At 39.8% G+C, this 26,950-nt stretch overlaps 1 protein-coding gene across 1 annotated transcript; it reads left to right on the forward strand.

Moving 5' to 3' along the window:
• Window positions 1–2,127: 2,127 nt before the first annotated feature.
• popdc1 (popeye domain cAMP effector 1) lies at window positions 2,128–26,453 on the forward strand. The gene is made up of 11 exons (XM_081597357.1): window positions 2,128–2,750; window positions 8,306–8,414; window positions 9,093–9,370; window positions 13,794–13,982; window positions 14,608–14,840; window positions 17,802–17,926; window positions 18,345–18,532; window positions 18,834–18,942; window positions 19,621–19,788; window positions 19,875–20,016; window positions 25,807–26,453. The coding sequence occupies exons 1-11, from the start codon at window positions 2,245–2,247 to the stop codon at window positions 25,929–25,931; spliced, it is 2,172 nt and encodes a 723-aa protein (XP_081453483.1). The 5' UTR covers window positions 2,128–2,244; the 3' UTR covers window positions 25,932–26,453.
• The last annotated feature ends 497 nt before the right edge of the window (window positions 26,454–26,950 follow it).

Genomic DNA, 26,950 nt, shown 5'->3' on the forward strand with positions numbered 1-26,950 from the left:
TGGCCTCATCTTCCATCATCAAGTTCTCTATTTGAAGATGAACGTGTTGGTAGATTTTATTTGTTAATTCATGTCCTGTAGGCTCCAGTAAATCTGTATTTTAAGGGTGATGGTGACTGTAAACATACATCTAAATTGTTCCTTATGATAAATGAGTCTCTTCATTCTCACCGTTTACTGAATTTGAACGATCATATTATTGTTTCAAAAACGTTCTTTCTAATGAGCGTATGTTCTCTACCAGTCTGGAATGTGACTCATAAGGTTGTAGGTAGTAATAGTAGGTGATATTTAGTTGGATAACTACAATTATTACTATTGAATACATGTTTAGATAGCTGTGTACAATATCAAATATTGAAAGAGTTTGAATCTCAATCTGGTCGTAGGACGATATCAGTATCAGTTTATTTTCTGAAATGTATATTTTTTTAAGATTTGGATAAATTAAACATGGGTTGTGTAACGCATTGTGAGTGTAAATTCATTCAATCATTAAAATCCATAATACATTTTAATGATTGCGTTTGGTGAACCTGTTTACTTTAAATCAGGGGTCCCCAAACTTTTTCCTGTGAGGGCCACATATCTTTTTCCTTCTCTGCTGGGGGCCGGAGTCAGATTGTAGCAGAAAAAGTGTGACGATTACAGGAGTTTGTAAATGTAAAAATGTATTGTTTTCCAGAAAGCACAATCAAATAACTCTCTCTGGGTTCTTCACAGAAAAAAATCCAGGAAGGATTATAATCCGTATTTTCCTAACTATGAGCCGCACCGGACAACAAACCACAACCCCAAAGTTTTTTTTTAAACCAGTAAACACACATATAAGCCTCAGATATCTCTGTCGCTCCAGGTTTTCCACAGCGATGCAGCAGCAGCAGAGGGGGGCGGACACCCAAAATTTGAGTCATAACAGGTCAATTGAATATCACATTTATTAGGGTTGAAAAAGAAAAAGTTAAGTTTAGATTTAACTGAACTGATTACGGTAGTTTCCGAACGGTAACTGTAACAGTAAAAGTGCTGATCCTTTGTGTTGCTACTAGCATGTGCATGAGAAAATGGGCACTTTCTTCTTCTTCTTTAGATTTCAACAGCAGCTTGCATCCATTATTGTTGCACTACTGCCATCTACTGGATCCTAATATCTATACCTCAAATTCTCATAATGATCCCAGTATTATTTAAAAAGCTGTTAAATAGCATTTCCCCTCAATGCTATTTAACTGATCAACAACATTCTCAAATTTCAATTCCTTATTAAAACCTAATTCCGTTTTAATGGGTAATTTTTTCTTTTATTTTCAATGATTTACTTTGTAATGGTCTCACTATGGTGTCTTGTACCAAAACTAACCATCAGCCAAACTCCTTTCACACGAGTCAGGATTAATTAGTTCTTCCTTTATTTCCATGTAGAATGGAGTGAAACTGTCAAAACACAAACAACTCAGGATGAGCTCAGAGCAGCTTACAGAAGTGTTTTATATTCAGATGCATAGTACAACTGATACAGCAGCTACCTCTGAATGCTATGAGCGGCAATGCTATGTAACGACCTGAGAAATCTTAGCAGCCTGCTAGTTAGCAATGACGTAGCACATAATCAAATCGCCCGCAGGTATTTCCAAAACTAATTCAATAAACAAGTTACTTATTTTATCATATGTTAACATAAAGGCTCGTTTTGAAGTATAAGCTGCTACTTACAGGCATTGCTTGAAGAACTCGACCTGAATGCAGCGTTCATAACAGACACGTGTGTTCATCTGCTCTACTGCTATCAAACAACCGCACTGATTAAATAACATAAAAGTCAAGCAGTTCCCTAAAAGTCCAACAGATGGCAGCAATGCGCCATGCAAAACAAAACACCCACAGTTTACAGAACACACTTCCTGCTAAAGAGCCCCCTGGTGGTTGAAGAAAAATCTACATATAAACTGGAAAATACAATATATGAAAAAAAATCTGAATGCTCTCTGGTATTGTTCAGGGGGCCGGTCCAAATGTGGAGGCGGGCCGGATCCGGCCCGCGGGCCGTAGTTTGGGGACCCCTGCTTTAAATAGAAATGTGACCAGCCCCTCCCCCTTCCTCCTCCGTTTGTCTGCGGCGGTGCGCTCATAAACCCAACAGGACAGGGAAAAGTTAGACAGACAGGCAGCCGCAGCCGCAGCCGCAGGTCTTCAGGTCGGAGCTGATTCTGTGCTTGTGCTGGTTCTTCCTTCGCTTCCACCACTATGGAGCCTCCGGACTTTGAAGCCATGAACCTGACAGTGAAGCCGGCGCCGCCAGCGTTCCCGCTGTGTGGCGAATGGAAGGAGGCTGCGGAGGGATCTCTGTTCCACCTCGCCAACATCCTGCTTTTCCTCGGCTTCATGGGAGGAAGCGGTTTCTACGGACACCTTTACCTGTTCACCTTCCTGACTGTGGGCTTCTTCTGCAGCACTGTGTGGGCGTGGTCCGACCCCTGCACCACGGACACCTTCCTCTGGAACTTCGCCCTGTTCGGGGCGTGTTTGACTCAGGCTCTCTATATAGTCTACAAGCTGAGGAGCCTCACATTCGACAAGGACTTTGAGGAACTTTATAATTGCATGTTTAAAAGACTCGGAGTATCCCTTACACATTTTGGGAAGATAGTGACTTCCAGTGACGGAGTTGTCCACACCTTGGAAAAGGGCCAGTTCTTTGCTGTAGAAGGAAAAACAGCTATTGACAAGTTGTCTGTTCTTCTGTCTGGCAGGTGACTGCATGGTTTCTTCACTTCTACAGGACTAAAACTTGCAAGGCAGATTTTTCACTAGTAGTTAAACATTTAAGGTGTTTCTGTTTCATAAAGAGATTATGTCCAAATCTGGCCCATTATTGCAGCTGGTCTGGGAAACCTCACATTTCAGCTATTCTTTAAATCAGTGTTTTTCAACCTTTTTTGAGCCAAGGTACATTGTTTTAATTGAAAAAATCACGAGTCACACCACCAACCAAAATGGAAACAAAGATACTCTGTAGCCGCCTATATGACATATATAGTCATTCTTATCAGTGTCTTGAATAAGAATCAAATAACACAAACATTTATTTTGATCATATTTTACATTTATTTCAAATTGCACTCAACATTTCTACTTCAAAAATACACCTAAACATTGCCACAACACTTGTGTGAGATGCATGACTGTAGTAACGTTCATGCATCACTAATTCTCTTGTTTTAATGTAAAATGTTCTGTACCTACTGCCATCTAGTGGTAATAAAATTACACGATTACGCCACTAGTCACTACTGCAGCAAAGACACTCAAAGATGGCATTATTTGCAGATAATTAATCCATTTTCAAAAATCTTTTAAGAGCAATTACCGTATTTTCCGGACTATGAGCGCACCATACTTTAAACCGTACCTTCAAATTTTTTGAACACCTTCTCCCGCCCCCCCGGAAACTTGCATATATCAGCCGCACCGGGCTACAGGCCGCTGGTATCTCTGCCGCTCTCGGTTTTCCATAAGGACCCAGCAGAGGGCAGCAGAGAGCTGCGTCCTAATAACTGCGGGATATATTAAGGACGCAGTTCTCCGTCTCCAAATCCGGTTTTGTTCACGCCGAGTTTACATGCAGCGGCTCTATTTACCTCCTGTACTGCCAAATCGATACTCCTCAACTTAGAAGCTGCAATATGAGTTTGAAAACATTTCTCCATTGTGCCTGCTGCTAGCATGGCTGCTAGCATGTGCTTGTTCTAAATGAAAATTAGCGCGTTCTTCTTTGATTTCCAATTTTGACTTCCAATGATTCACTTGCTGCTAAAGAGCCCCCTGGTGGTTGAAGAAAAATCTACAGAAAAGCCGCATGTTCAAAGTGTAGGAAAGAAGTAGCAGCTCATTGTCTGGAAAATACGGTAGGTGAAATTGGATAATTTCCACGGCACACCTGACGATCACCACTGTGCCGCCACAGTGGTTGAAAAACACTGCTTTAAAATAACCTTTTTTAACCCTTGTGCGTGCGAGGACTGAGGCAAACGTAGAGGTCTATGGAAAATGATACAGGTTTTACATGTGTGGGGTCGGTTGGACCCCATTTCGACATACAAGGGTTAAAAATAACGAACAAATTATAAACTTATCTAGCTTTTCTGCAGCTAATCTGGGTTTATGACTGCTTCAATAGTAGCAGGTGTGGAGTAAATCAGCCAGGCTCCAGCCCTCTAGTACTGCAACTGGCAGAGGATAACAGTCCATAATGATTATGAATATCATATAATGTATTTCTAAAGGCAGCACCAACACTGTTTAAAGTGGGAATGGTGTGCTGCTGACCTCAACTCGGGATGTTGTGGGTCGGTGGGCGAAATCCTTCAAAGACCTCCTCAATCCCACCAACATGCCTTCTGTTGAGGAAGCTGAGCATTTGGACTCTGGGCTGGGCTCTCCAATCTCTGGGGACGAGGTCGCCGAGGTGGTCAAAAAGTTCCTCGGTGGCAGTGCTCCGGGGGTGGATGAGATCCGCCCGGAGTTCCTTAAGGCTCTGGATGTTGTAGGGTTGTGTTGGCTCACGCGACTCTGCAATATCACATGGACATCGGGGGCAGTTCCCTTGGATTGGCAGACTGGGGTGGTGGTCCCCCTGTTCAAAAAGGGGGACCGGAGGGTGTGCTCCAATTACAGGGGGTCACACTCTTAAGCCTCCCTGGTAAGGTCTATTCAGGGGTCCTGGAGAGGAGGGTCCGTCGGATAGTCAAACCTCGGATTCAGGAAGAGCAGTGTGGTTTTCGTCCTGGTCGTGGAACACTGGACCAGCTCTACACCCTCAGCAGGGTCCTGGAGGGTGGATGGGAGTTCGCCCAACCAGTCTACATGTGTTTTGTGGACTTGGAGAAGGCGTTCGACCGTGTCCCTAGAGGGGCTTTGTGGGGGGTTCTCCGGGAGTATGGGGTACCGGGCCCTTTGATACGGGCTGTCAGGTCCCTTTATGACCGGTGTCAGAGTCTGGTCCGCATTGCGGGCAGTAAGTCGGGCTCGTTTCCGGTGAGAGTTGGACTCTTGGAGTGTGAAGCGGCCGGGATGAGGCTCAGTGCCAGACTCAGAGTAGAGCTGCTGCTCCTCCACGTCGAGAGGAGCCAGTTGAGGTGGCTCGGGCATCTGGTAAGGATGCCTCCTGGACGCCTCCCTGGTGAGGTGTTCTGGGCACGTCCCACCGGAAGGAGGCCTAGGGGAAGACCCAGGACACGCTGGAGGGATTACGTCTTTCGGCTGGCCTGGGAACGCCTTGGGATTCCCCCGGAGGAGCTGGAAGAAGTGGCTGGGGAGAGGGAAGTCTGGGCCTCCCTTCTGAAGCTGCTGCCCCCACGACCCGACCCCGGATAAGCGGCAGAAAATGGATGGATGGATGGATGGATGGTATTTCTAAAGAAAGCTTAAAGCATTCTTACTTTGTGGCAGACTGTTTTTCTTTAAAGTGACTTAATTCTTCTTACTAGTTTTAATAGTGTGCAAAACTGCAGTTTCCCCTTTGCATTGTAACATTTTAACATGAATGGTTCTTAAAACGGGCTGCACAGTGGTGCAGTTGGTAGCACTGTTGCCTTGCAGCAAGAAGGTTCTGGGTTCGATTCCCGGCCCCGGTCTTTCTGCATGGAGTTTGCGCATGTTCTCCCTGTGCATGGTGGGTTCTCTCCAGGTATTCTGGTTTCCTCCCACAGTCCAAAAACATGACTGTTAGGTTAATTGGTTTCTCTAAATTCTCCCAACAAGGGGTGTGTGTGTGTGTGTGTGTGTGTGTGTGTGCATGGTTGTTTGTCCTGTCAGTCTCTGTGTTTCCCTGCGACAGACTGGCCTGTCCAGGGTGACCCCGCCTCTTGCCTGGAACGTTAGCTGGAAAGGCACCAGCAACCCTGACCCCTCTAGGCACAAGGGTGTAAAGAAAATGGATGGATGGTTCTTAAAATCCATTGAGAAGAAAACAAGTCTGTAGTCGGAGATTGAGCACCATGCAGAATAACAGAAAAGAAAAAAGATTGTTAATAAATCAGAATACAGAAGAATGCTTAATTGGAAAAGTGAATAAATATTTAAGTTCAACAATATAACACAAATATGTTATATTTCAATGTCTCATTGAGGTGAAGGTCAGGGAGGATGGAACTGGCTCTGTCCAGCTGCCTGAGGTGTACACTTCATCTGACTTAGCGGTTCTCAACGTGGAAGGTATCGCCCAACAAGGGGCATTCAGAGGACGGCAGGGGGCGCTGGCGGACATTTTTACAAAAGGGGGGCGTGGGATGCCTTTGGGGGGCGTTTGGTCGAAGGTAAACTTTACACCTTAAATCCACAACAATACCAGTTTAGACTTTGAGCAACTTGGTAAAACTGTATTGTGTAACATTAAATCATGTTTAGCTGCAACTGTATCGATGGCAGCTCTTCTTCTATTCAGTGTTTGTTAGCTTCTGTTAGCTTCTTGGTGCAGCTCCGTTCTCCTGCTACTGGTAGCTAAAATCACGATACCCTCACTGTGTATCCCTCTGAAAAATGAACCAATTTAAATAAAGAAATAAAGAAATCCCTCCATGGGTGATACCACGATAGAGAGCGTTCATTGTATAGCGTTAACACGGAGCTGTAAGTGGTTCGGTATGAAACGGGGTGATAGAACAACACAGCACTTTTAAATTTCAATAATCAGAATGCAGAAATTGTTTCCGTTGTTTAAAAAGGTTTATGTCAGTCTGCCTTTACGCTTCCCGACCGCCCTGCACCTTAGGGGTTAAAAAAAAGACGCACACATTGCGCAAAACTCTGAAACAGGAGAAGCGGGTCATAAAACGGAGCGACGTACTAGATGTGAATTATGGCATAAAAACAGAGAATCCGACGCTGAACAGTGAAAAATCAACACATGATGTGAAACACATGACGATTAGACGGCGCAGCAGGTGATGAGTGAAGATTACTGATGGTCAATAAATGATCAAATAAATCTAGCAACAGGAAAGAAACTAAAGTAAATACAGAGGAATAAACTGGTATGGCAAGACCTTTCGAGCAATAATTAATACAGAGACTGTATGGCAAGAATAAACAGACACTATTTCCAGATAAAAGGTAAAATAATATTGTTGAAGTGTCATGGGTTTGTTGAGACCACATCTAGTACTGAGAATAAATATATCTTACAGACCATAACAGTAAAGAACTGATCACTTATTTTTGTTTTTGATATATTAATTTCTTCAATATTATTTTTCATGTCAGTGTTAATGTCATGAGGCTGATGACTCCATGACACTTTCAATTTGACTCATTAGGATTTGATTAAGAACCAGATTTGTTCTTTGTAATTTCTGTCCAGTAAAACTATTAATCTATAATCAATAGACAGATCTATATAAAGATATAATCCATGTTTCTGTCTCATATTTGTATGGCATTAAAAGGAACTTTAGTTTTTCCACTGAAAGCTCTGGTTTGAACAATAAATGCCATGTGGGTGAAGTTTTATGGATGATACTCTGATGTCCCATTCTCCTGAAGGCAGCACAGAGCTGCACCACCAGAAACTGACAAACACTGAAGAGAAGAAGAGTTATGATTAATGTAGTTACAGTTCTATCCATGTTTTAATGTTGCAGAGCTCAGTCGTTTTGCAAACAGTTCAAAGTTTAAACTGGCATGTTGAACATCTTTTATCTGGTCATTTTGTGGAATATTTAACAACTAGAAAATGGCACAAAATAAGAATATATTCTCCACTCTGATTGGCTGCTGTTGGCCTATAAATTTTAACTTGAATGTTCGTTGCATTTTTCAGACGCCTGTGAAAATAATTTCTATTCCCATGACTTTTTTGTTCTCTGGGAAATTATTTTTGATGATAAATACAGAAACAAGCATAAAAATCAAAACATCTACAATAGTGATAGTAATATTAATGATAAAATAATAGTCAGTGCAAAGTAGCCTGTAAATTCTTTGGTGGGGGGCTGTGAGGGACCTGGATAAAGGCTGGGGGGGCGCTGGGCTGAAAAAGGTTGAGAAACACTGGTCTGACATGACTCTGTCATGGAGCTCCTAAAGGTTTAATGACAGAAGTTTTCAGTTGTGTACTTTGAAAAAAGGACAAAGTTAGCCTCATCAATGCCTCACCTGCTGTCCCTGTGCCTTTTGTCTGATTTAGTCCTTTTCCATGTCTCGATGTAAGCAGTAGCTGTTGCAGACAGAAATCACAGATGAGCCGACTGACTGGCACAATGCTGGTTATAATACAGGTTATGGATTTTAATTCTCTGTTTTCTTCCAGAGTCCATGTGACAGTGAATGGAGAGTTCCTGCATTACATCTGCCCTTTCCAGTTCCTGGATTCTCCTGAATGGGATTCTCTGAGGCCCTCAGAGGAGGGAATATTCCAGGTGTTTATAGTTCTCTGCATGTCATGAATATAATGACATTTCTTTCAATGTCTAATTGAGATGAAGGTCAGGGAGGATAGAACTGACCTCTACCTCAAGGTCTTTTGTGTAACTGTAGGTTTATTATGACTCTGTCTATTCAGCAGAGAAGCCCCCACATTCCTGAACACAAATGTACCCCTTTCTTTATAGTTACAGTTCTTCATCTGTGATGCAGTTCCTCTTCCCATCTCTTCAGAATTCTTTGCTTGTTGGTTCAGTGGTAGAGCTTAGGAATTAGCATCTGAGCTCAGATTACTCTGTTGACAGTTTTCATTCAAATCCTGGCCGAAATAACCCTTTAAAAACATTATAAATAAATGCATAGATCATAGATCTTCTGGCTGAAAAATACACTGGGGTATGCGGTCACTGAGTCTAAGCTGTTTTTATGTTTGTGTAGCTGTAAGTTGACCTCATATGTCTCTTAGGCTGACATAAAATGACAAACCTTTAACTTTTTTGAAACTCTGTTGGAAGGCACATTCTGTCATTTTGAGCATGGTGAATTTCTCATAAGTGATATTTAAATTACAAATATCAGTTACTTTAATTGCAAATAGCTCTTTCAACACCTGGAGCTGTGTTTTACTGAAAGCTTACAGAAAAACATGACGTTCTCTGTTTTTTTCTCCTCAGGTGACTCTGCATGCTGACGATCAGTGCCGATACATAGCCTGGAGGAGGAAGAAGCTGTACCTGCTTTTTGCTAAGCACCGCTACATAGCCCGGATCTTTGCCCTGATTGTGCGCAGTGACATTTCTGAAAAGGTGTACTCACTTAGTGACAAGGCTTTTGATAGGGCAGGACACCGCTATGATCTTCGCTTACCAAGTTACTGCCACATGCCAGGGCCAGAATTAGAAAGAGCACATGACCTCCTAGAAGTTCCTGTGCCAGGGGAAAGGGTCGCTTAGTCACACACACACACACACACACACACACACACACACACACACACACACACACACACACACACACACACACACACACACACACACACACACACACACACACAGTGTCAGGCCTTTACATTTAGAACTTTCTTTCTGCATTACAAAGTGTCATACTTGGGATGATGTTTAAATGAATTAACCACCCTGTGCTCTCCTGTACTCCTCACCTGTGAGATGGAAACCGCAAAGAAAACAAGTCAAAGCATAAGTCAAACTGAAGTCTGGCTGCCTCACTGATCCATGACCACAAACATACCAGGCATGAATCACAGGCTATCCTTTAGTTTTTGTCACAGAATCCATGAAAGTGTTCCAGGAACATGCTGAACTGAAGACTCAACATCAGCAGGCATCACTTCAGTCAATCAGGAATACTGCCAGATGTTGGTGGTTACAGCTGCACACCATAACAATCAGGTTTGGCTCTGCGGAGGCAAATAAAGACACATATTCAATAAAAAGTTTAATGTCCCCCCACCCTCAACAGTGCACCCAACGTCTAATTGTTATTGATTCAGAATATGTAAAAAACAAAAAACATATAATGTTGTTTCGCTCTGTATTAAAGGGTTTTACACCAGCTTTGCAACCGTTAAACCCTTTGAATGTACATAACTGCAGATAGAATATAAACAGCTTCTCATTTTGGTGTTTTCAGTTTTTTACCTTCTGCTCAAGTTTTCATTATCCTGTCAATGACTGAGTCATGTAATAATAAGTTAGACCAATGTTTCTCAACAATTTCAGCCCAGCGCCCCCCCAGCCTTTATCCAGGTCCCTCACCGCCCCCCACCAAAGAATTTACAGGCTACTTTGCACCGACCATCATTTAACTATCACTATTGTAGATGTTTTGATTTTTATGCTTGTTTCTGTATTTATCATCAAAAATAATTTCCCAGAGAACAAAAAAGTCATGGAAATAGAAATTATTTTCACAGGCGTCTAAGAAAAATTTAATGAACATTCAAGTTAAAATTTATAGGCCAACAGCAGCCAATCAGAGTGAAAAAAAATCTTATTTTGTGCCATTTTCTAGTTGTTAAATATTCCATAAAATGACCAGATAAAAGATGTTCAACATGCCAGTTTAAACTTTGAACTGTTTGCAAAAGGACTGAGCTCTGCAACATTAAAACATGGATAGAACTGTAACTACATTAATCATAACTCTTCTTCTCTTCAGTGTTTGTCAGTTTCTGGTGGTGCAGCTCTGTGCTGCCTTCAGGAGAATGGGACATCAGAGTATCATCCATAAAACTGCACCCACATGGCATTTATTGTTCAAACCAGAGCTTTCAGTGGAAAAACTAAAGTTCCTTTTAATGCCATACAAATATGAGACAGAAACATGGATTATATCTTTATATAGATCTGTCTATTGATTATAGATTAATAGTTTTACTGGACAGAAATTACAAAGAACAAATCTGGTTCTTAATCAAATCCTAATGAGTCAAATTGAAAGTGTCATGGAGTCATCAGCCTCATGACATTAACACTAACATGAAAAATAATATTGAAGAAATAAATATGTCAAATCTAATTAAAACATAAATAAGTGATCAGTTCTTTACTGTTATGGTCTGTAAGATATATTTATTCTCAGTACTAGATGTGGTCTCAACAAACCCATGACACTTCAACAATATTATTTTACCTTTTATCTGGAAATAGTGTCTGTTTATTCTTGCCATACAGTCTCTGTATTAATTATTGCTCGAAAGGTCTTGCCATACCAGTTTATTCCTCTGTATTTACTTTAGTTTCTTAGTTTATTCTTGTATTTTGTTCTTCATTCATTTTCATTTAGTTTTATTCTCTCTTGGTTTATTGCTATGTCCACTTTAGTTAATTTCCTGTTGCCAGATTTATTTGATCATTTATTGACCATCAGTAATCTTCACTCATCACCTGCTGCGCCGTCTAATCGTCATGTGTTTCACATCATGTGTTGATTTTTCACTGTTCAGCGTCGGATTCTCTGTTTTTATGCCATAATTCACATCTAGTACGTCGCTCCGTTTTATGTCCCGCTTCTCCTGTTTCAGAGTTTTACGCAATGTGTGCGTCTTTTTTTAAGCCCGTAAGGTGCAGGGCGGTCGGGAAGCGTAAAGGCAGACTGACATAAACCTTTTTAAACAACGGAAACAATTTCTGCATTCTGATTATTGAAATTTAAAAGTGCTGTGTTGTTCTATCACCCCCGTTTCATACCGGACCACTTACAGCTCCGTGTTAACGCTATACAATGAACGCTCTCTATCGTGGTATCACCCATGGAGGGATTTCTTTATTTAAATGGGTTCATTTTTCAGAGGGATACACATTGAGGGTGTCGTGATTTTAGCTACCAGTAGCAGGAGAACGGAGCTGCACCAAGAAGCTACAAAACACTGAATAGAAGTGTTGTTTAAAAAGGTTCATGTCAGTCTGCCTCTTCCCCATCGATACGCTTCCCAACCGCCCTGCATCTTACTGAGTTTAAAAAAAAAAAACGTCGCGCACATTGCGCAAAATTCTGAAACATGAGAAGCGGGCAAAACGGAGCAACGAACTAGATGTGAATTATGGCATAAAAACAGAGAATCCGACGCTGAACAGTGAAAAAATCAACACATGATGTGAAACACATGACGATTAGACGGCGCAGCAGGTGATGAGTGAAGATTACTGATGGTCAACAAACAATAAAATAAATCTAGCAACAGGAAAGAAACTAAAGTGGACATAGCAATAAACCAAGAAAGGATAATACTAATCAAAAGAAACTAAATGGAAATGAATGTAGTACAAAATGCAAGAATAAACTAAGAAACTAAAGTAAATATGGAGGAATAAACTGGTATGGCAAGACCTTTCGATCAATAATTAATACAGAGACTGTATGGCAAGAATAAACAGACACTATTTCCAGATAAAAGGTAAAATAATATTGTTGAAGTGCCATGGGTAGGGGCGCAACTACACATTATTCTGGTGGATGTGAAAACATAAATCGGCGCCCCCCCACGAAGGAGCGTAGAAACATACGCTCGCCTCCCCCCCCAGCTCCCCTCCTCCAGACGCCGATACGTTTAGGGCAAAACTTGCTACATTTACCCCGTTATGTGCGCGAGGTGAAGGAGCGTAAGGCGCGCTGAAGTGTATGGGAAAACATAATCGGTGCGCCGATTCAAAACATCTACAATAATGATAGTAACATTAATAATAAAATTATTGTCAGTGCAAAGTAGCCTACAAATTTTTTGGTGGGGGCTGTGAGGGACCTGGATAAAGGCTGGGGGGGCGCTGGCCCGAAAAAGTTTGAGAAACACTGATTTAGAGGTTGTCTCAAACAACCCGTAACGAGGTGTTGCTGTTTGCACGAGACATGCAGGTGTTACCAAGGCCAAGGGATGAATTCATTGCTGTCTAAGCTATCCTCTCTGTGCATTTTCCCAGGGTACAAACAATAGATGTGTTCATTTCATACTGAAACATTTTACTTAAGAAAGCGGGACCAAAGTTTATCAGCTATCCGTGTTCTTCGTTTCAAACTGTCTCAAACTGGTTCCTGAACTGCACAGAGCTCTCCTGACCTCTGACCCAGGGCATCAAACAGCAGATTTGATTATAAAAATTAGCACATTAGCACACAATATCTTCAAACTCTTATAAAACAGACATGAGCCATTTTAGTATTAAAACATCTATCACACTTAATATTTTCTGATTAGTTTTCAACTTCTTCAGTTATAATGAACTAAAACATTTTTCAGATGAATATATGACACACTTCTTAAGTCTATCATCTAATATAAAAAAGCTACTACTAATTTTAATCAAATTGTGCTCATTATATCTAAGAAAAATATTTGACTGATCAAGTTATATATTGATTAAATAAGTCTAAATCTAAACCAAATTGAGGCCGACTCAAAACAATCATGATTCGTCTAATTTTCAACATGTGCTAAAGTTAAACATCATTAAAACTAGTATAATTAAACTAATATTTCCAACAACAGGCAACCAATAAATCATTAATACATAAATAATTGTACTAATGCGTCACATATGGACTTGTAGATTCTGTCTCCAACCAGAACTCTCTGAAATAGAATTATGTTTCAAAAAACAGAACTTATCTAAATAGTTTCCCTAGATTCTTAAAACTTTAATGCCAGAAATGGAAAATATTTGAAACTTTGCAACATTAGAAGGAATGCCATCTACTTGTTGAAGTGCTTATTTTTGATATGTTTTACAAATCCAAAATATTGAGTTGTGGAAACAAGCAGACAGTATCATATCTGTGATTTTACTGCTGCAAAATAAAACGGGTTTTTTTCTAAAGTCCTAGATTGACAAAACATCAACATTTCAGGTCCCAATGTGACATGTCGCCCCCTGTTGGGAGCTTTCGGGTATAGCTCTCATTCGCTTGCCCAACTTGGTCTCCCTCCCCCTGTCAGCTCTGTGGAATGTGCGATGCACATTATGCAGAGAGAAGGTCCAACCTGCGGTCACTAGAAACGCTCCGCTCCGCTTGCAGAAAGCGCTCTTCTGTCTTCGCCCTGAACGTACTCGGTAAGAAGCCTCCTGTTTCCCTGATCGTCATTAGGAAAGCTTTTTGAAAGTTAGAGTTGGGGGGATATGTTGTGTGAGTGCAGAACTGTTTCCGATTCTATTTTTACATGGGAGCCTTGGCAGCGCTGGGAACAGAGCAGGCTGCAGCTGTTCAGCACAGCTAAATCAGCTTTCCCTGCCACTTCACTGTGTATGAGCACATGATGGGATGGTTCAGCTCAGCAGCCAGATCCATCCAAAAATAATTATGCTTCATGAAGATTTTATCAGTAAAATATCCCAGAATAAAGTACATGAACAGTAAACAGTTGCATTTTCCTTCAGTCTCTACCCTGTACCTGTTACATAACTCACCTGCTGTGTTTTAATGTTCGGATTAGAAATTTTCCTGAAGTATTGTTAGTTAATTCTGGGGATTTAGGCAGGTTCAAACAGACACAAATATCTCTTCCACTTCCGCATCTGCTTCTGAAGTGTCCAGAGGCAAAGCTTTCTCATGCTTTGCTACATGGTGGGTTTGCTGGCTGTCCAGAAGATGGAGTCCAGCATCAGCAACAGTAAAGAAGTGGTCAGTTACTGTCAACCTTATATTTATGCAGTTCTCTCACCTTTCCTCTGGCTGAAGCTCCATCAGGATGTCTACACCTGACCCAACCTCCTTCCTCACCATGCTGCCCACATTAACCTCATCCACTCCAGAGGTTCCAGCTGTGGAGGCCAACGCCACCTCCTGCCAGCAGTGGGAGCAGGTCCATCACATGCTGTTCCATCTGGGGAACCTGTCCCTGCTGCTGGGCCTGCTCATTCCCACCACCCTGGGGCTGCACATGATTCTGCTGCGCCTCCTCCTGATGACAGGTCAGCCCCCCTGCACCCCCCAAAACTTCTCTGAAGGCATTTCACTGATGATAATGGTGCATCAGACACAGCAGAGAGCTGTACCTATTTAGACTTTAATTCAAAGTGTACTGGGTAACATAACACTGAAATGATATCAGCAAAGTTGTGTTGAGGTGTTACATTTTTTCAATATGTTGTTTATAAGTTTTATTCTTCTGTTGACGTCTCATCACCAGAGCTGAGGCCTTAAAAGGCTGTAGCTGAGTCAGTTCCACTCTGGAGAAAAAGGGGGATGGGGGGGGGGGGGGGGGGGGGCATGGAAAAAGCTTCTCCACTTTGTTTATCTTTGCCTGGATTGACTGGAGACAGGAAACAGCAAGAATTATGGGAAATAACTAGCAGAGCTTTGCTGGATTCAAGATGAATAAAAATGAAAATAATACATTTTGAAATGGTAATGTTGCCAATGCGACTTCAGTAAACCATCATGTCACAGCATTAGTGCTTCTTTTTTTTTAAGAGAAAAAAAAAGAAATAGGACAAGAGTTCTGAACAGTGCTTGGGTATTTGTAGTGCTTGTTGATATGATAGAGAAAAAAAGAAGATGATGTTAAAATTACTACATTATTACTATTAAAGAGAAAGAAAACGGCCACTAATTATAAAGTAATAACAATATTAGCAATAATTACGCAATTGAAGCTGTCTGCCCACCACCAGAGATCAGAGGGCACAGCTCAGTGAACCCAGACCACAACCGAACCGAACCACCGGTCCAGTTGTCCCCACTCAGTCCAAAGAAGGATAGGTCCACCTTGCATGCTGTGCTTTAAAACCTGTGATACTCTATACATCCCTAATCTTGTGTAATGCAGTTGAAAGAAAGACATGGCAAAATGGGATGTGATCCCAGGTTAGACCATACTTACCCTATTCTTTCTTTATTACAAAGGTTTTCTTTTCTTTCTTTTGTTTTGTTAAACACAGTAAAAAAAATTTACTGCATCTGTTGGAGCTGCAGGCGGGATTAAAGTGTTTGAATCAAAGTATGAGACCAAACAAAAAGTGGTAAATGTCTGTACACTATGTTAGCATACAGACATTCACATTCAAAGACTGAACTCAAGTTAAAGCTTTTAATTATACTTTAATCAATAACTCAACATGATAGCAAGAAAAAGATCAAATAAAAATGTCACGTTTGACTTGATTTGAAATGTTTTCTTAGTTTGATCTCCCTGTTTCACATTAAAATGATTAATCATGTATGATCTTGCCTTTATTTTTATGAGTCCATACACCTATCATTCTCCAGAAATATCACTCTGTTGTAAAACAAAGTCTTTGTTTCTGCCTCATTTCCCTTTAATTTTAAAAAATCTGGTAGTCAAAAAAGAGAGTTCTATTAAATGGTTCAATTCCAACTGTATTTTCTCTATTTTTCTGATTGTTTTCAATCTGTTCAATAAGTAGAAGAGCATCTGCTGCCTCTTGTGTTTACGAGGCTCAGTACTGCCCCCTATCAGAAAGGCACAGTACTTTCTGCCTCACCCTGAAAATTGTTACTGCACATTTAAGACGGGTCAGAAAGACTAATTTGTCACTCACATTCATTAAATAGACAGACAGTTAGAACCTCAGCTTATATGAAACATGTAAATAAACATGTTTTATAAGTATATTGGCAATATTGAGAAAACAGCAATAAGCATGCGGCAGCAAACTGCTTCATTCGCTTTTTGTGACAGCGCCACCAAGGGTGAAGCACAGCACTGCACCCTGGTCTTCTAATGTATTTCTAACAGGCAATGAATAAATTCAGCAATTTTTGACCATAAAAATATTGATATATTACCAATAAAAAATATTCAAAGAAATGTCAAGTGTAAAAATGGATTTTCTCTTATAATTATTAGAATCTATTTTACTTCTCATGCAGGTGCCTGACCTGTAATCCTAAATAGGTATTTAGGATTACAGGTCAGGCACTGCCTGACCTTCCTCCCCTGACTGCACATCACTGGTTTTGAGAGGCAGTGGTCCATTCGTACCTGATGAATTTGTCTGATTTAAATGAACAAAGATCTGCCATTTGGCAATGTAAGGTCTTGTGATTTATGATCCTAAAGGTTCACAAATGTTTAATGTCCTGGAGTACAAAAGGAAGTAATCTAGGGAAGATGAAAACAGATGAAACATTTTACAGCATGTTAAGATTCCCAAAACAAGATTTTAGCTCTAAGAGACTTTATAAAGCTGGATAACCAAATCAAGGACAAATGTTTGGTCAGATTGTTCAATTATATTTATCTATTTGTATTTCACATACATTTTTTTTCCCACATTTTATCATCCATCCATCCATTTTCTATACAGCCTTGTCCCCAGTGGGGTTGGGAGGGTTACTCACAACAACTCACAGTTCCAGGAAAACAATGTCTCTGCCATCATTGGTGGTGATGCTAACTAGCCTGGCCATCATCGCTGGTTATGTTGTGGTGAACCAGCTGTAGCTCAGCAGAGATTATGGTGAAGGGTGTGGGTAGTGCATACACAAGGTTGATACCTTCTTTCTGTCTCTGATTGGTTGTTTCTGACCAGGAGTGGTGTATTTCTTCAGATGGCAGGGAGGAGGCAGAGGAGTTTTTCACAGATTCTGTCTCATATTATCCTGTCAGGATGCAGTGACGATTTTAATAAACATATAAAAATATATCGCTTATAAAGTGACATACTGAAATAGAAGAGAAATTTAGCTAATTCCATGAACATTACTTACCATTACAGTATACCTTTAACCAGTTCTTCTTAAATAAGCAGCATAACAATGAAGGTTAGTGGAATTGCCTCATTCATCTCTTCCATTGCATTGGGTTGAGATGAGCTGCACAGAATAATTTTATTATGAGTTGCATGCAGAGATTAATTGGCTGGACCTGTACTTCTTTACTTGCTTTATTGTTTGCTTTATTTTGACAGGATGCAGTCTTTTCATTGCTTGGGCCACTTTGTATCGTTGCAACCTTGATGTGATGGTTTGGAACGTGGTGTTCTTGGTGGTCAACTTCATGCACTTATTTTTTCTCCTGTATAAGCGCAGGCCGGTGAGTTCTGCATCACCATGCTCTATGCTCTCTTTTCAACATATTGTTACCATTACTTCTTACAGTTGGGAAACAAAATATTAATGCTGAAGCACAGTCTTTAGTTTTTCCATCACTACCTAAGCTAATGATCACCATGTCCTCTGACATTTGACCCATTTGTATGCTAAGAATCTTCAGGCAGCATCAGGACTCACTGTTCAAGTAATGGATCTCCATCAAGTCACAAGAATGAGACCAAGATTCATAACAAGATGCAAAGAAACCTTCTTTTGCCCTCAGTTGTATTATCTAGTCACTGTCTCTCAAATTGATTTTTACAAGCAATATACCCAAGAAAGCTTTTTTGTTTTCATTAATGATTATTTTAAGTAATTGTTGTTTATTATAAGGATGAATTGTGAATGTGCTCTTTCAGATTAAGATTGACAGGGAGCTGCGGGCTGTCTACAAGCGGATGTTTGAGCCTCTCCATGTGCAGGAGGCTTTGTTTCAGAGGCTCACAGGACAGTTTTGCACCATCCAGACTCTGAAGAAAGGCCAAGCATATGCTGCTGAGGACAAGACCTCTGTAGATGAACGCCTCAGTATCCTGCTCAAAGGAAAGTAAGTTATGTTTGCAGCATGGCTAGCTACAGTCTTTAACACTTCCTGACTGAAGCATAATCTGAATAATCATGGCTCCTGGCAGAAAACTATAGCATCCATACTTACCTTAACTGCTTGAGGTTTTTTTAGTTTCATTTATAAATATTTATGGCATCAGAAAGGTTTGCTCCTTTATGCATCTACTGGTCAGTAGGAAGGCTAAGTCTTCAAGGTTTTACCAATAGTAACACTTATTGACAATTGTTATCAGTAGTTTATAAAATTGATAAGAATTGTGAATTGAATGTTTTTGGCACAGGATGAAGGTGTCATATCGAGGTCATTTCCTCCACAACATCTATACCAACTCATTCATTGATTCTCCGGAGTTCAGGTCTACTGAGATGCACAGAGGGGAGAAGTTCCAGGTAAAAAGCAGAAAGTCAAAGAAAACATAAATATGGATATACACCAGCCTATGACATCAAGATCTACTCAAGCCTAGACTGAGTAACTGTCTGTGTTGTAGCCAGATAAGCTCTAACCTCCCAGTGCATGGACTAGTTTAGGCCCTTGCAAGAAACCAAAATGCAGTAATGGACAGTAAGTCCATTAAATACTGGTAGTAGTAAAGTGGGGCCTCCAGGGATATGATTTGCTTGCTCAGCAAATCCCACAAAGAATTGTCTGACTTGAGGTCTGCAGAATTTGGAAGCCAAAACTAAAGTTATAGTTTAAGATGAGGGCATGGCAGAGGCACAGGGGGAAAGCACACCACCTCAGTACAGAGACCTTTGTCCTCTACTCGGCCGTCAGAGGTCCGACTCCTGGCCCAGAGTCCCAGCCTTTTGACCATTACCTAATGTCTTCCCTCTCTCATAACCCACTTTCCTGACTACTCACTGTCAAATACAGGCCAGTACAGACAAGAAAATCCTTTAAAAAATTAAGTTTGCTTTAATTTTTCTTGCCTGATTCATTCCCCAACCAGCCCACCATTTTCCAATACACTGGTTCAGTTCTCATATTCACGTGGCCACTGTAGATGCTTACAGTACCAACTTTGGAAATGAGTGAAAATTGTATTGATCTATTCTTACTGATAGGTGACAATAGTGGCAGAGGAGAACTGTAAGTTCCTGTGTTGGTCTCGAGAACGGCTCACTTACTTCCTAGAATCAGACACTTTCCTGAATGAGGTGTTCAAGTACCTCATCGGCAAGGACATCACCAACAAACTGTACACTCTAAATGACCCCACACTCAGCGATAAGGTGAGGATAACTTTGTAAAGACACAACAATGTTTTCTTACTGATTGTGTTACCAGAACTTTGCTGCTGGTGGCGGTTGTGTTCTAGGCAGTGAAAAAGATGGATCGTCAGCCCAGCCTGTGCTCTCAGCTTTCTATGATGCAGATGAGGAACAGCATGGCGAGCACTAGTGACACAGATGATGTTCTTAACCAGATCCTACGAGGAGGATCTGCTGGATCATCTCTCCGTAAGTGCCACTATCCCTTCACTTCAACACTATTTTTTAGTTATTTAAATGGTCATAAGTTCTGCCTGCATTGTGCCTTAAGATCTAAGGTAACAGTAGATTACTGGACTTCTCTAGAATTTCTTGTATCCTTAGAAAGAGTTTGGGCTCATTCTTACACTCTGCCACAAGTTCATGTTGAGAAAATTAAAAGAGGAGGATGGACGATGGATGTAACCCTTGTGAAAACTAAATATACTAAGCATATAACATTTTAGCATATTTGAGCAAACTTGAAGCCACACTAATGGTTGTAACAACCTGGGTTGTTATTCTTCTGTTAACCTAATTAATTTGTTTGTTATTGACTTTTGCTCAATTAAATTTCTTACGTATACATTGCAAATTGTATTTTTTATTATAGTTCATGTTGTTTTTCATGTCTCCTTATTTCTTTTGTTCCTCCTATAATTGATAGATGTATAGATATTATTTCTAATGTATGAAAGTATTGTTTATGTCATTTAATTAGCTGTACTTACTTAAGAAAATGAAAAGGTATGTTCTTTTGTGAGGGAATTTATCCTTTACTGTTCCAGTAATGCCAGAATTAATAATAAATAATAAAGACTTTGTGGTTTTCTGATTTAGTAATTGTATTAGTTGTGTTACCACCCCCACGCCACTAGTGGCGGTAGCAGGCCCGAAAAGATGTGACTAAGAAGCAGATTTAGAAGAACACCAAAATCTACAGAATTTTTTAAAAACTGTGAGCTGCGCTGAAGTAAATGAGAGAGAAGTTCAAAAACATACTGAGAGTGAAACTCCTTCCCAAAGACGAGGATATATTACAGATTTTAAAAGAAAATAAAACCAGGAGATGGCGGATAATATAGGAAATATCGCCCTCTTCACTTCCGGAGTGCAATGGTCCCATTTCCAAATAAGGTTTGAGACTGACAGTGGTCCGTCCTGCCCCTTTCTGTTTGCTGCAGCGAGGTCCTTCTCGAACAAGTGTGTTTATGTGAGTCTATGATTGGGACAGGGTCTACGTGTTTATGTCTATGAGTTTGAAACAGTTCCTGTATTGGTCACATGACTTTCTTATAGCGATATGCACACTGTCGCATGCGCCGACGCGTTGCCGGACCCATCACTGCCTCCTGTGGATCCTACCGGGAAGTTCACCTGCCTGAAAGCAGGATACCATTTCTACCTCTCTGCCTCGCTCCGTCAGACTTCTGGATCTCTAATATGACCGCCGATTTCGTTCTTATCTCTGGAATTATTATCATCCATTCACCACACCGGACTCTGGCTGTTTTCCCCTAGTGCACCACTCAGATCTATTCAAGAGTAAGTACAGTTATTCTGCTTTATCCCTCTTTGATCATCTCATTTCTGGCTGTTATTAATACCACTTTCTTTCCAGACGGAACTGTTTCCATGACCTTCCCACTCCAGAAAAACAAGAAGATCTTTTAACCTGTACAATCTGATCTTAATTTGAAAATAAATACAATTTCTTTATGTGGCTTCTTGTATATGATTCTACATGTGGGTTAGAAAATTAAACCAGAACATGCCATTTTCACTGTCTCAACTTGTTTGGAATTATAGTTGGCAGATTTTGAACTTTCAAACTTTCCCATATTGCTTCTTTGACTCTAATTTTAGCTTTTATTGAATGTTATTTTTTACCTCGATATTTGAAAGAGCCTTTATGAACAATCTTCCTATGGTATCAAAGTAGAATACTCTCAAATTTCTTTCACCTGCAAAAGGTCTGTGGAATTGTACTAGTGTTTTTGCTTCTCCATTGTCGTCATTTATTTACAAACTGCAGTATAATTAGGTCTTCCCACTGTAAGCTCATTGTAGTGTTTTTAATTTCCCCACTCAGACGATATGTAGTGTTTCTCTGACAGTTGTCCTCCTGTCCAACCTTCAGCTGTGACCGCTCCCTGACACAGCACTTCCATGGAAATGTTGTAAGAGCACCTCTTTATTTTCCCCCTAACTCAACTTTCTGTAACCAAACACAAACCTACTGACCTGATTAAAGTTCTTCACTTGACATCAAAAATTTCAGTTTCTTCACGATTAGATGACTTAACCTTTTCAAATCTATATTTTGCCTTATTTAACAGTCTTGTCCTAACTTGTTTTGTGCTATTAACATTTTATATAGTCAGAGTTTCGTCAAAATAAGATTAATGAAAGGCTGAGGCAGAGTTGAGGTCTGGTAACATCTGATGTGGTCCTCTTAGTTGAAACACCCAGAGCTTCATTTCTAGGATTTAAGGCAGCCTAGTGCTGTTGCTTTGATACCTACATGTTCAAGCCTTTAGCGAATGTTGTGGTCGACTGCATGAAAAATTACACTGAGATCAAGCATAACCAGAACAGACACAAGTCTGTTATCTGAAGCCAAGAGAATATCATTTGTAACTTTCAGAACTGCAGTTTCAGTGCTTTGATGAAACCTGACTGAAAGTCTTCCAACATTTAAATTCTCAAACACTTGATTAGCAACTCTTTTCTCAAGAATTTTAGATATGAAAGGGAGATTAAACACAGGCTTGTGATTTATTAAGTCATCTTGATCAAAAGGCTTCTTAAGTAAAGGTTTAATTTCAGCTTAAAAGCCAGTGTACCCATGTACTAAGGATAGGTTTATCATATCTAAAATGGAGGCAGTAATCAAAGGGAACAGTTCTTTAAATAATTTGGTTGAGACAGAGTCCAACATGTTGAAGGTTTAGAAGAAGTTAAAGTTTTTGATAACTCAGAAAGCCCCACTGACTCAAAGCAGTCCAAAGACATAACAGTGTTGGGTATCAACATTTGCATCAATGTTTGGCTTACATAATTTTTAATAATTAATCATTTATTACTAATTAAATAATTAGTATTGTTTAGGTTTCTGTAGTTGAATCAGGGCTTTATCCAAGAATCTTTGGAGTCATCAGCGAGAGACAGAGAGAGAAAAATTAATGAACGTCACAAATTATTTGAAACAAGAAGACAAAGAAATATCAGCAGAACCACAACAGCAACTAAAACCCTGCATTACTAATCAGTGTGTCCCTCCCTGCAGTGGGAGACATCAGGAGGAAGGAGCAAAGGTGGAGGGGATCAGGTCTAGACACACTGTTCAGATTTTGACCCGCTTGTCACTTTGGAACAAAGAGTGATAAAGCTCCACCATGTGCTCAGGCCTAACCTTAAGTTAAACCAAGGATCGTGGCTTGTGGCTCTGCATATTGTCAGTAACACATTCAGTTAAGGCATTGATGTCTTCTCCATGTGTCTGCACGTTGCCTGTAGTCTTAAAACAACCACACAGGGCTTCTTCTGCATCCTGTAACCATCTTATATGCCAAACAGAGCAAGGCAAACAAACAACTTCATCCAAAGATTTCAATTATTTTCTTTTGGATTGAGATGACTAATAATTGTAGGATAGGCTGTGGTGTTTAAATAGAGCTCAGTCAACACTAATGTATAAAATTTTCCCTGTATTATTACACCTCTTTCTGCAGCTGGAACAATTGATAAAAGGCAGCATTAGTCAATGCTTTCATACTTTTGCACCCATTTCTTAACATCTGAATGTTCCATCTGAAGCTAAGACTTCCTGAGCCTGCTCTAATTGTAGCTTTTTAGCTGACAGGAGTGGCACATGGTATAGTTTTCTGCTGCTACCAAGACACCTAGTCTAGCTGTCACTAGACCTTTGTATTTAAGACTTTATTAAATCATAAGTTTGTTGTTAAGAGCATCATCTCTTCTGCTGTCAGTCTGTTGGGGCAGCAGCATCAGAACCAGGGACATAAAAAAGCTCAACAACCTGATAAAGAAGGCTGGTTCTGTTCTGGTTCTGTTCTGGGGACCACTCTGGAACCTCTGGAGATGATGAGGCAAAGAAGGATTTTTCATGAGGTCATTAAAATTGTGGACAACACTGACCATCCTCTTCATGAGACTGACTTGGAAAAATGAAGTATTTTCAGAGGCTTCTTCAGATTCAGTGTAATACAGACTGCTACAGGAGATCTTTCCTGCAAAACAGCCATGACTATCTACAATAACATTCGGAAGAATTAATGAGTTACAACAACATTTAATTTCCCTTTGGGATCAAAAAATTATTTTTTAATTTTGAATGTTTTTTTCATAAAGGTAATGTCGTGCATCAGATCATTTTAAAACATTGATCATTTGTGTGTCCTCTCAATTTAGACTTTAGCTTTTTTCTTAACTTGCAATATATTTTTTTCTGTTTTCTTAATATTCCTACTCTCACAGTGTATCTGATGTTCACATGTTTGTTATATAAATGTGGTGGATTAATATTGTGAAGATAATGTTGTTGTTTAAAACTAAATCAAAGATTGATAAAAGAACAAAAGAGACTGGACTGAAAAAATAACATCTCTATTCACAAAGTCAGCCTATTTCTCATATTGTGTAAATCACACGTGTCAAAGTCCAGTCCTGGAGGGGCCTCTGCCCTGCAGCTTTTAGATGTTCCTCTGCTGCACCACCTGAATAGAATAATTAGGTCATTAGCAAGGATCTGGAGAACTGATCTACACAAGGAGGAGGTAATTAAACCATTTCATTCCAGTGTTTTGTACCTGTGGCACATCTAAAAACTGCAGGACAGTGGCCTTTGAGGACTGGAGTTTGACACCACTGATGTAAATGGTACTGAGAATTCAGTGACTTTAAAAATTTGCTTGACTGGAACATGATACAGTTGAACTCAGAATTATTCATACTCCCTGCCAGACTTACACTAAAATAATCATTTAATTTTACCAATTTGTTTCTTTAGCTGCAAGTAATGTTAATATTCTAAATTGTTACACAATATGTGGAAGGAGTTAAAGATTAGGTGATGGCAAAGAGGCCGTCTAGCCCCAGAAACTTGAACCTCATCACCAAACACCAACATTTTTATCTGACAACTCAATACTTTTCAGTTGAACTGTTGTTACCTAATGCTGACTGGTTAAAGGTTTATAGTGGATAGTAACAATTAAGGACTATGAAAAGGAAGTCATAATAGAAACATTTAGGAAGAGAGAAGCAAATTCTAAAAACATACATTTCAATCAGAAAAATCAAAGTATAGTTTCACTGCAAATCAATGTTATGTTCCTTTGGTCTTTCAGAAAGCAGGACAAAACTACAGCTCTTTATTCAGTTCACTTTTTTGGTATATTTTTACTTGAAAACAAAAGTAACATTAAAGCAGCTTTCTTGAGATGACACTAATTAATATATTTGAGCCTGTATGCATAAATTCAGAATTGTACAACTGGTTCTTATTAGAAGTCATTACCTTATAGTGCTATAAAATCCTTCTGCATTGAATAAAAAAGATTATTATGAAGGATTCAAGGGTCAAAAATACTTAGAATAATGTGTTAACAATGGAAACTACTCACTATAACTTTGCATGCAGGTGAAAGGATGGCATACATGGAAAGCATATAATGTGTCATTTTCTTTCATTTTTGAGAAAAAGCTGTAAGTGTGAAACCATTATCTGCATTAGAAGGAAACAAACCATCTGATAAAAGTGAATGTGGTAAAGATAGCTTTCAAAATGTTATGTCAGATGTGCTACACCCAGCTCCATGAAAGGGCTCTTCATGTTGTGATGCACACTCCCAGAGCTGCCGAGGAGCCCGGGGGCTGATAATCACTGGTCCTCAGTTTTGCATTTTCTAACCCCAGGTAAGAAATGTGTATTTTAATTCTTCCTTATTGAAGTAATTGTAATATTTATATTTCTAGAAAAATCACCTGAAACCAAATCTTCGACTAAGATGAGGCCTATAGAGGAAGGCATGGAGGACGATGTTTTTGAAGAATCCGTCTCCTCTTTCCAGCAGCACACAGCTTCCACCAAAGAAGTGTAAGGATCAGGTGAAGATCAACTAGCAACACGAGTATTTTATCACCTCCTTTAGAGTCTGACTACTTTACTGATACCTGCCAGTACCAGTAAACAAAGAAAGTGTTCAAGTGTTCTAAGCATCCTTATGCACAATGTTTGTTCATTAGAAAGCATGAGTTTTATTTTCCTTTGTACTTTTTGAGTGTTGTGTTGTTTAAAAATTAATCTTTGCAAAAATATGTATTATTATCTAAAATCAAGACAACTTCTTGGTTTGAGTGAATTTATGTGAAATATCAGAGAATACAAATGTTTGTCACTAGGTCTGTATTTAAGACATGTATTTTAGTGTAGCTGTTTTTCCTTATGCTTCTGAGGTTTATTATTTTTCCCTGCTAAGTCAGATAATAGTGCCCTCTTGTGTTCATTTGATTAAATACACGACTGAATCATTTCAGAAATATACTGTGTTGAAGCATAACTGAGAAATGATCACTATCACTAACAATTGTAATTCTATGAATAAATACATGTTTAAACAGTGGCGAAACTCTGAAGTTTTTTAGGTAAGTACCATGGCACGTAGTCACGTGGCACAATCTTTGGGCTGAACGCACGCACACACATTATTTCTTTGCAAAACCACAGGATGGGTGGAGTTACAGATACAGACTAGGGCAAATAAAAGTCTTTATAAGAACAGTTCTCAGTCACCAGGGGCCTCATGCATAAAGCGCCGTGCGCACAAAAAATGTGCAGTCCCATATTTTACGCAAAAGTCGGCATGTATAAAAATTTAGTTTGCGTCAATGTTTGCGTAAATATACGTACACTTTTTTGCTGGCGTGAAAATGTGCGGCAGCCATGCAAACTTTTTCTGTGAACAATATCAAACCACAAAGCATCAAAACTCACCTAAATACACTGAAACCTGACTACATTTGGTGTCATTTAGACCAAGAAGCACCAAACCGAAGTTTTTCATGATTTTAATATTTTATTGTTTAAACGAAAACAATGAAACTGAACCGCATTTATCCT

The sequence above is a fragment of the Poecilia reticulata genome, chromosome 16 (assembly GCF_904066995.2).
Source record: "Poecilia reticulata chromosome 16, P_reticulata-male-v2, whole genome shotgun sequence".
In the NCBI taxonomy this organism is placed as follows: Eukaryota; Metazoa; Chordata; class Actinopteri; order Cyprinodontiformes; family Poeciliidae; genus Poecilia; species Poecilia reticulata.

Bases quoted from the DNA above. Each gene is read 5' to 3' on its own strand.
- popdc1 (XM_081597357.1), top strand. From the start codon at position 2,245: ATGGAGCCTCCGGACTTTGAAGCCATGAACCTGACAGTGAAGCCGGCG. The intron at 19,789-19,874 runs GTGAGGATAACT...GTTGTGTTCTAG, and splicing joins ACCCCACACTCAGCGATAAG to GCAGTGAAAAAGATGGATCG. The intron at 20,017-25,806 runs GTAAGTGCCACT...TTATATTTCTAG, and splicing joins ATCTGCTGGATCATCTCTCC to AAAAATCACCTGAAACCAAA.